This window comes from Aethina tumida, chromosome 2 (assembly GCF_024364675.1).
Source record: "Aethina tumida isolate Nest 87 chromosome 2, icAetTumi1.1, whole genome shotgun sequence".
NCBI classification, from domain to species: Eukaryota; Metazoa; Arthropoda; class Insecta; order Coleoptera; family Nitidulidae; genus Aethina; species Aethina tumida.
Genome location: NC_065436.1, coordinates 15919787 through 15930871, shown reverse-complemented (window position 1 = coordinate 15930871; position 11085 = coordinate 15919787). Strand labels below are relative to the sequence as shown.

At 33.1% G+C, this 11085-nt stretch overlaps 1 protein-coding gene across 1 annotated transcript in view; it reads left to right on the top strand.

Annotated features, from left to right (window-relative positions):
* The window catches only part of LOC109600780 (titin), an 80589-nt gene that overhangs the window by 50106 nt on the left and 19398 nt on the right, over positions 1–11085 (top strand). Inside the window, 5 exon segments of the mRNA XM_049962688.1 lie at positions 138–3372; positions 3418–3719; positions 4146–4997; positions 5424–5849; positions 6276–11061. Coding sequence (XP_049818645.1) covers positions 138–3372; positions 3418–3719; positions 4146–4997; positions 5424–5849; positions 6276–11061 — 9601 coding nt within the window.

The window sequence follows — 11085 nt, the reverse complement described above, 5'->3', positions numbered from 1 at the left end:
AAGAAGAAGGTAAAGAACCTGAAACAACAGTTACAATTGAAGAAATTCCCGAAAAAATGATTTCTTATAAACCGGAACTCATTGAGGAAATGCCGGAAGAGGTTCAGATTATTGAAGACATTAAAGGTAAAAAGAAGGTTGTGAAAAAGAGAGTCATTAAAAAACAAAAGGGTGACAAACAAGAGGCAACAGAAATTATTACTGTAGAAGAAGAAGGTAAAAAGCCAGAAATTACAGTAACCATCAGTGAGATACCAAAAGAGGAAATCATACCACTTAAACCGCAAGAAATTGAAGAATTGCCAGAAGAGGTGCAAGTTGTTGAACATATTAAAGATGGTAAGAAAATCAAAAAGGTTATTAAGAAAAAGGTCATTAAGAAACAAAAAGGTGACAAAGTCGAATCAACACAAATAATAACGACACAAGAAGAAGGTAAAGAACCTGAAACAACAGTTACAATTGAAGAAATTCCTGAAAAAATCATTTCTTATAAACCGGAACTCATTGAAGAAATGCCGGAAGAGGTTCAGATTATTGAAGACATTAAAGGTAAAAAGAAGGTTGTGAAAAAGAGGGTAATTAAAAAACAAAAGGGTGACAAACAAGAGGCAACAGAAATTGTTACTGTAGAAGAAGAAGGTAAAAAGCCAGAAACTACAGTAACCATCAGTGAGATACCCAAAGAGGAAATTATACCACTCAAACCACAAGAAATTGAAGAAATGCCAGAAGAGGTGCAGGTTGTTGAACATATTAAAGATGGCAAGAAAATCAAAAAAGTTATTAAGAAAAAGGTCATAAAGAAACAAAAGGGTGACAAAGTCGAATCAACTCAAATAATAACGACACAAGAAGAAGGTAAAGAACCTGAAACAACAGTTACAATTGAGGAAATTCCTGAAAAAATCATTTCTTATAAACCGGAACTCATTGAAGAATTGCCGGAAGAGGTTCAGATTATTGAAGACACTAAAGGTAAAAAGAAGGTTGTGAAAAAGAGGGTAATTAAAAAACAAAAGGGTGATAAACAAGAAGCAACAGAAATTGTTACTGTAGAAGAAGAAGGTAAAAAACCAGAAACTACAGTAACCATCAGTGATATACCTAAAGAGGAAATTATACCACTCAAACCACAAGAAATTGAAGAATTGCCTGAAGAGGTGCAAGTTGTTGAACATATTAAAGATGGTAAGAAAATCAAAAAAGTTATTAAGAAAAAGGTCATAAAGAAACAAAAAGGTGACAAAGTCGAATCAACCCAAATAATAACGACACAAGAAGAAGGTAAAGAACCTGAAACAACTGTTACAATTGAAGAAATTCCCGAAAAAATGATTTCTTATAAACCGGAACTCATTGAGGAAATGCCGGAAGAGGTTCAGATTATTGAAGACATTAAAGGTAAAAAGAAGGTTGTGAAAAAGAGAGTAATTAAAAAACAAAAGGGTGACAAACAAGAGGCAACAGAAATTGTTACTGTAGAAGAAGAAGGTAAAAAGCCAGAAACTACAGTAACAATCAGTGAGATACCTAAGGAGGAAATTATACCACTCAAACCACAAGAAATTGAAGAAATGCCAGAAGAGGTGCAGGTTGTTGAACATATTAAAGATGGCAAGAAAATCAAAAAAGTTATTAAGAAAAAGGTCATAAAGAAACAAAAGGGTGACAAAGTCGAATCAACTCAAATAATAACGACACAAGAAGAAGGTAAAGAACCTGAAACAACAGTTACAATTGAGGAAATTCCTGAAAAAATCATTTCTTATAAACCGGAACTCATTGAAGAATTGCCGGAAGAGGTTCAGATTATTGAAGACACTAAAGCTAAAAAGAAGGTTGTGAAAAAGAGGGTAATTAAAAAACAAAAGGGTGATAAACAAGAAGCAACAGAAATTGTTACTATAGAAGAAGAAGGTAAAAAACCAGAAACTACAGTAACCATCAGTGATATACCTAAAGAGGAAATTATACCACTCAAACCACAAGAAATTGAAGAAATGCCAGAAGAGGTGCAAGTTGTAGAACATATTAAAGATGGTAAGAAAATTAAAAAAGTTATTAAGAAAAAGGTTATAAAGAAACAAAAAGGTGACAAAGTTGAAACGACACAAATAATAACGACACAAGAAGAAGGTAAAGAACCTGAAACAACTGTTACAATTGAAGAAATTCCCGAAAAAATGATTTCTTATAAACCGGAACTCATTGAGGAAATGCCGGAAGAGGTTCAGATTATTGAAGACATTAAAGGTAAAAAGAAGGTTGTGAAAAAGAGAGTAATTAAAAAACAAAAGGGTGACAAACAAGAGGCAACAGAAATTGTTACTGTAGAAGAAGAAGGTAAAAAGCCAGAAACTACAGTAACAATCAGTGAGATACCTAAGGAGGAAATTATACCACTCAAACCACAAGAAATTGAAGAAATGCCAGAAGAGGTGCAGGTTGTTGAACATATTAAAGATGGCAAGAAAATCAAAAAAGTTATTAAGAAAAAGGTCATAAAGAAACAAAAGGGTGACAAAGTGGAATCAACCCAAATAATAACGACACAAGAAGAAGGTAAAGAACCTGAAACAATAGTTACAATTGAGGAAATTCCTGAAAAAATTATTTCTTATAAACCGGAACTCATTGAAGAATTGCCGGAAGAGGTTCAGATTATTGAAGACACTAAAGGTAAAAAGAAGGTTGTGAAAAAGAGGGTAATTAAAAAACAAAAGGGTGATAAACAAGAAGCAACAGAAATTGTTACTGTAGAAGAAGAAGGTAAAAAACCAGAAACTACAGTAACCATCAGTGAGATACCTGAAGAGGAACTTATACCACTTAAACCGCAAGAAATTGAAGAAATGCCAGAAGAGGTGCAAGTTGTAGAACATATTAAAGATGGTAAGAAAATTAAAAAAGTTATTAAGAAAAAGGTCATAAAGAAACAAAAGGGTGACAAAGTCGAATCAACACAAATAATAACGACACAAGAAGAAGGTAAAGAGCCTGAAACAACAGTTACAATTGAAGAAATTCCTGAAAAACTGATTTCGTATAAACCGGAACTCATTGAAGAATTGCCGGAAGAGGTTCAGATTATTGAAGATACTAAAGGTAAAAAGAAGGTGGTGAAAAAGAGAGTCATTAAAAAACAAAAGGGTGACAAACAAGAGGCAACAGAAATTGTTACTGTAGAAGAAGAAGGTAAAAAGCCAGAAACTACAGTAACCATCAGTGAGATACCAACAGAGGAAATCATACCACTTAAACCGCAAGAAATTAAAGAATTGCCAGAAGAGGTGCAAGTTGTTGAACATATTAAAGATGGTAAAAAAATCAAAAAGGTTATTAAGAAAAAGGTAATTAAGAAACAAAAAAGTGACAAAGTCGAATCAACACAAATAATAACGACACAAGAAGAAGGTAAAGAACCTGAAACAACAGTTACAATTGAAGAAATTCCTGAAAAAATGATTTCTTATAAACCGGAACTCATTGAAGAAATGCCGGAAGAGGTTCAGATTATTGAGGACATTAAAGGTAAAAAGAAGGTTGTGAAAAAGAGAGTAATTAAAAAACAAAAGGGTGACAAACAAGAGGCAACAGAAATTGTTACTGTAGAAGAAGAAGGTAAAAAGCCAGAAACTACAGTAACCATCAGTGAAATACCTAAAGAGGAAATTATACCACTCAAACCACAAGAAATTGAAGAAATGCCAGAAGAGGTGAAAATTGTAGAACATATTAAAGATGGCAAGAAAATCAAAAAAGTTATTAAGAAAAAGGTCATTAAGAAACAAAAGGGTGACAAAGTCGAATCAACACACATAATAACGACACAAGAAGAAGGTAAAGAGCCTGAAACAACAGTTACAATTGAAGAAACTCCTGAAAAAATGATTTCTTATAAACCGGAACTCATTGAAGAATTGCCGGAAGAAGTTCAAATTATTGAAGACCATAAAGGTAAAAAGAAGGTTGTGAAAAAGAGAGTAATTAAAAAACAAAAGGGTGACAAACAAGAGGCAACCGAAATTGTTACTGTAGAAGAAGAAGGTAAAAAGCCAGAAACTACAGTAACCATCAGTGAGATACCTAAAGAGGAAATTATACCACTCAAACCACAAGAAATTGAAGAAATGCCAGAAGAGGTGCAGGTTGTTGAACATATTAAAGATGGCAAGAAAATCAAAAAAGTTATTAAGAAAAAGGTTATAAAGAAACAAAAAGGTGACAAAGTCGAATCAACACAAATAATAACGACACAAGAAGAAGGTAAAGAACCTGAAACAACAGTTACAATTGAAGAAATTCCTGAAAAAATGATTTCTTATAAACCGGAACTCATTGAAGAAATGCCGGAAGAGGTTCAGATTATTGAGGACATTAAAGGTAAAAAGAAGGTTGTGAAAAAGAGAGTAATTAAAAAACAAAAGGGTGACAAACAAGAGGCAACAGAAATTGTTACTGTAGAAGAAGAAGGTAAAAAGCCAGAAACTACAGTAACCATCAGTGAGATACCTAAAGAGGAAATTATACCACTCAAACCACAAGAAATTGAAGAAATGCCAGAAGAGGTGCAGGTTGTTGAACATATTAAAGATGGCAAGAAAATCAAAAAAGTTATTAAGAAAAAGGTCATAAAGAAACAAAAGGGTGACAAAGTCGAATCAACCCAAATAATAACGACACAAGAAGAAGGTAAAGAACCTGAAACAACAGTTACAATTGAAGAAATTCCTGAAAAAATGATGTCTTATAAACCGGAACTCATTGAAGAATTACCGGAAGAAGTTCAAATTATTGAAGACCATAAAGGTAAAAAGAAGATTGTGAAAAAGAGAGTAATTAAAAAACAAAAGGGTGACAAACAAGAGGCAACAGAAATTGTTACTGTAGAAGAAGAAGGTAAAAAGCCAGAAACTACAGTAACCATCAGTGAAATACCTAAAGAGGAAATTATACCACTCAAACCACAAGAAATTGAAGAAATGCCAGAAGAGGTGAAAATTGTAGAACATATTAAAGATGGTAAGAAAATCAAAAAAGTTATTAAGAAAAAGGTCATTAATAAACAAAAGGGTGACAAAGTCGAATCAACACACATAATAACGACACAAGAAGAAGGTAAAGAGCCTGAAACAACAGTTACAATTGAAGAAATTCCTGAAAAAATGATTTCTTATAAACCGGAACTCATTGAAGAATTGCCGGAAGAAGTTCAAATTATTGAAGACCATAAAGGTAAAAAGAAGATTGTGAAAAAGAGAGTAATTAAAAAACAAAAGGGTGACAAACAAGAGGCAACAGAAATTGTTACTGTAGAAGAAGAAGGTAAAAATCCAGAAACTACAGTAACCATCAGTGAGATACCTAAAGAGGAAATTATACCACTCAAACCACAAGAAATTGAAGAAATGCCAGAAGAGGTGCAGGTTGTTGAACATATTAAAGATGGCAAGAAAATCAAAAAAGTTATTAAGAAAAAGGTCATTAAGAAACAAAAGGGTGACAAAGTCGAATCAACACACATAATAACGACACAAGAAGAAGGTAAAGAGCCTGAAACAACAGTTACAATTGAAGAAATTCCTGAAAAAATGATTTCTTATAAACCGGAACTCATTGAAGAAATGCCGGAAGAGGTTCAGATTATTGAAGACATTAAAGGTAAAAAGAAGGTTGTGAAAAAGAGGGTAATTAAAAAACAAAAGGGTGACAAACAAGAGGCAACAGAAATTGTTACTGTCGAAGAGGATGGTAAAAAACCAGAAACTACTGTAACCATAAGTGAGATACCTAAAGAGGAAATTATACCACTTAAGCCGCAAGAAATTGAAGAAATGCCAGAAGAGGTGCAAGTTGTAGAACATATTAAAGATGGTAAGAAAATCAAAAAAGTTATTAAGAAAAAGGTTATAAAGAAACAAAAAGGTGACAAAGTCGAATCAACACAAATAATAACAACACAAGAAGAAGGAAAAGAACCGGAAACTACAGTGACTGTCGAAGAGATTCCTGAGACAATTTTGTCGTATAAACCGGAACTTATAGAAGAATTGCCCGAAGAGGTTCAGATAATTGAAGACAATAAGGGCAAAAAGAAGGTTATTAAAAAGAGAGTCATTAAGAAACAGAAGGGTGACAAACAAGAGGCAACAGTAATAGTCACTGTAGAAGAAGATAACAAAAAACCGGAAACCACTGTAACCATTAGTGAGGTACCTAAAGACGAAATTATACCACTTAAACCGCAAGAAATTGAAGAAATGCCAGAAGAGGTGCAAGTTGTAGAACATATCAAAGATGGACAAATAGTGAAAAAAGTTATTAGAAAAAGAGTGATAAAGAAACCCAAAGGTGACTCAACTGAAATTACGGAAATACATACAACAGAAGAAGAAGGTAAAGAACCGAAAACCACAGTTGTAGTAAAAGATGTAGAAAAGAAATCAACTGAGAAAAAGAAGAAACCCAAGAAGTCGGTAGAAAAAGAAAAGGAAAATATTCTATACGTACCTTCTTTGGCGAAAAAAGATGATGCGGAAGAAGTCATGGACCTTATTAAAATTGAAATGTTAAAAAAATTGTTAAAACCTGAAGACGCACCAAGAGAGCAAGAACAAGAAAGTACTGTAGTGGATGAAAAAGTAACCAGAAAACAGAAAAAGAAAAAGAAGACTGTTCAGGATTTGTCTTTAAAAATTCATGAGTTACCAGAAGAAATTAAAACTATCGAAATAAAGACGCCGGAAGGCGAAACAAAAAAGACTACAATAAAGAAAAGGGTTATCAAAAAACCAAAAGGAGATAAAGAAGAAGTAACAAGTATATTAACAACAGAAGAGGAAGGAAAGCAACCTGTTACAGTTGTAAATGTTGAAGAAATAACGCCTGATGATTACCAACCGACCCCTGTTATTGTTGAACAGATTCAGGAAGAAGAAACACCATTTGAATCTGTTACTCCAGAAGGTAGACCAGTATTAGGTAAAATTAAAAAGAAAGTAATCAAAACGAGAAGAGGTGATAAGTTAGAAGTTACCACAATTAAAACTGTGGAAGAAGATGATAAAGAACCTCAAACAACTGTTACAGTTGAAGAATTGCCTATAGAATCAACAGAAATCATTCACACTCCTCAAGAAATTGAAGAACTTCCAAGTAAGATAGAAATTTTTGAAACAGTAGATGAGAAAGGAATACCATCAAAGAAAGTTCTAAAGAAGAAAACATTAAAAAAGCGAAAAGGAGATAAACTAGAACTTACTAATATAGTAACTGTTGAAGAAAATGGTAAAGTACCAACAACTACTGTTACCGTTGAAGAAGTCGAAATATCAGATGAAGAAGTTACAGACCTACCCGAAATTGAGGAGTTGCCTACTGAAACTCATATTATAGAAACAATAGATTCAGAAGGAACATCAAAACAACAAATTATTAAAAAGAGAAAAATAGCACATCAAAAGGAAAAAGAAAAAGAAATAATGGAAATATTAACAGTAGAGGAAGAAGGAAAAGAACCCCAGATTTCAGTTTCAATAGAAAAAATTCCAAAGCCATCTAAGAAAATTACCAAAAAGAAAACAAAGAAACCTTCAAAGGAAACAATTGTTTCTCATGAACCTGAGATATTATTTATTCCTTCTTTATCTGAAAAAGAAGAAGCTCCTAGTGTTGAAGAAGTTTTAGATCTAGTTAGATTAGTGGTTGTGAAGAAAGCATTAGATCACCCTACGCCACAATACCCTGATGAACTTGACTTATCACAAATGGTAAAAGAATCATATATTTCTGAACTTCCAGAAGAAACTACAGTCGTTCAAACTCCGTCAGGAGAAGAAGAGGTACGAAAAAGAAAAATTAAAAGGAAGCAAAAAGGCAAGGATGAAATAATTACAATTACAACTACTTCAAAGCCTGGAGTACCACCTGAAGTAAAAGTTACTGTGGAAGAAGTAAATCCCTTAGACACACTAGAACAATTGCCAGAAATACCTATGATTGAACTTCCTGAAGAAATCGAAACAATTGAAATCAGTACAGCCGGAAAGACTCCTAAAAAGAAAATTACCAAAAAACGAACTCTTTTGAAGAAAGTTGGTCCTAATCTAGAGGCTACAGAAATTAAAACTGTCTTGGAAGATGGCAAAGAACCTGAACAAATAGTAACACTTAAGGAATACCCAGAAAAAGAACTAAAGCAAAAACTGAAGAAAATTAAACAGCCGCTTCAAATTGTAGAAGTAAAACCTTCTAAACCCAAAATTGTAACCAAAGAAGAATTACCATTATTATCGCAAATTAAACTTAGAAAACCAAAAGTTCCTCAAAAGAAAGATACAACACCCAAATTTCCTAAAATACGTTTGACTAGTCGCATTCGATTCATCACGTTCCCACCAGATAGTGAGACAGAAAGGAAACCTGTTATTACTACAATGTATCCATCAGTCAAAGATAACGGAGTTCTGTCCAGAAATGTTAAAGATGCGCAAGAAATATTAAAAAGGAAGAAGTATAAACCGAAGACTATTCCAGAAAGAGAGAGTCCGGAGTTGGAAAAAGTAGAGAAAATTGATGTGCCTGAAAAAACTAAATTAGAAAAAGACATTAACGAACCAAAACATCAAAGGACTCCAAAGAAAATTGAAAAAATACCTGAAGAACAGAAAAATATTATTATAGGCAAAGGAAAAATTCCCGAACAAACAGATGGAATTGAATCGGTGAAACTGAAAAAGATTCCTAAGAAATTAGTAGACGAAGATATTGTGGATGAAGATAAAACTAAACCAAAACAAACACCAAAAGAGAGTCCAATTTCGAAAAAATTGGAAAAAGAAACAGATAAAATTAAATTTGAACCTTATGACATAGAAAGACCAGAAAGAGAGACAATGTCACCAGAGAAATTTGATTATGAAAAGGAGGAAGACATTGCGCAAAAGCCAAAAGATAAGTATAAAAGAAAACCGAAATCTAAAAAAGAACCTGAATCAGATGTAACAGAATTAATTAAGGGAACACCTAAACCTGAGTCCGAAGACACACCGGAAGAAAAACAATTCAAGCCTAAACAGAAAAAGCGACCTGAAGAACCCAAAGATGATATTAAACTGAAGCCATTCAAAAAGACTCCTTCAGAAGATATCATTTACAAAATGGGAGGCACGGTAAAAATACCATGTTCAATTCCTACTGTTTTATATGAACTTCCTGTAGAAGTACGAAAAATTATTGATCTATCTCCTACTGGTAAACCATCAAAAACCACTATAAAGAAAAGGGTTATTAAAAAGAAAAAGGGTCCATTAGATGAAGTTACGACAATAGAAGAAATCATACCTGAGGAAGGTGAACCTGAAACAAGAGTAACCATTGTTGAACAGGTACCTGATAAACAGGAACCGACGGAGGCTGTTGAAATCCTTGAATATCCAGAAGAAAGTGAAATAAAAGAAGACGTAATTGATAATGAGATTGTAATAAGAAAAATTAAGAAGCGAGTATTAAAGAAGAGACGAGGACCTAAAGAAGAAATTACAGAAATAGTTACAATTGAAGAGGATGGAAAGGAACCTCAAATATTAGTAACAACATGTGAGATGCCCAGAGAGGATGAAGCTATTATTATTGAATTACCAGAAGAGGAAGTTCAAACGAAATCAAATAAAGTCATCAAAACGAGAAAAATAAAGAAATTAATATCACCTAAACAGGAAGTAACTAAAATTGAAACTGTTGAGGAAGAAGGCAAAGAACCCGTAACAACTGTGACAGTATTGGACGAAGTTCCAGATTTGGCAGATATTATCGAACAACAACCAATAGAAGAGTTGCCAGAAGAGACCAATTTGTTAGAGGAAGAACATGAAGACAGAGTAAAACGAAAGAAAATAAGTAAACGGGTACTAAAAAAACGAGTGGGTGACAAACAAGAAATAACTGAAATATTAACTAAAGATGAAAATGGAATTCCAAAAGTGGAAGTAAATGTGACATTAGAAGATTTCACAGAGACATGTAAACCGTTCAAGTCAAAGAAACATAAGACTGAGAGACCAGAAATTCTTACTGTAGAGTATCCAGAAGAAGTTAAAATTACAGAAATCAAAACCGAAGATGGTCATCCTGTTAAGAAAACAACAAAAACTAGAATAATTAAAAAGTTGTCAGTTCCGAAACAAGAAAATATTAACATTGTCACAACTTATGAAGAAGGAGAAGAACCCACGGCACAAGTCACCATAGAAGAGGTTGATTCGGATATTGCTGATATTCTGGAAGGTACTGTTCTTGAAGAAATTCCTTCAATACCATCTACTGATACCAAGAAAAAGAAAAGAACATATAAAAAGAAGGTTGGAAATAAAACTGAAATTATTGAAATACAGGAATCCCCATCAGATATTTCTATTGTTACTCAAAAATGTACGATTTCTGAAGCTGAACCAGATGAAGAAACAGAAACCTTACATGTTAAAAAACCTAAATTGAAAGCTATTAAACCATCTGTTGTTGAACTACCCGAAGAAGTTGTAATTACAGAAATTAATACTGAAGAAGGACCTCAAGAATCAATAACGAAAAAACGAAAAATTAAAAAGATAAGCCATCCCCAAGAAATTATTGAAATAATAGAAAGGGAGGGACAAAGCCCTGAAGTAACTGTGAATGAAATTACGGAAGAGTCGCCCGAAATTTGTGAAGGTGAAATATTGGAATCATTACCTGAAAAAATTGACGAAATCGAAGAAATTAAACATGGAAAAGTTACTAAAAAATCTATAAAGAAACGACTTTTTAAGAAACAAAAGGACAATAAACCTGAAATAACAGAAGTAATTACAATTACTGAAGACGATAAGGAACCTAAAACACTTGTGAACATTTTTACCACTGACGTTAATGAGCTGGAGCCTCTTTTAGAAGAGCTCTTAACACCTTTCGATTTTACTTCACCTTCTATATCTATAACACCTACTTCCACATCACCTTTAACATCCACAAAAACAGTTACAGAAGTACACGCCACTGAACAAACACAAGGAACACCTTTAGGTAAGATTAAAATATATAAAAATA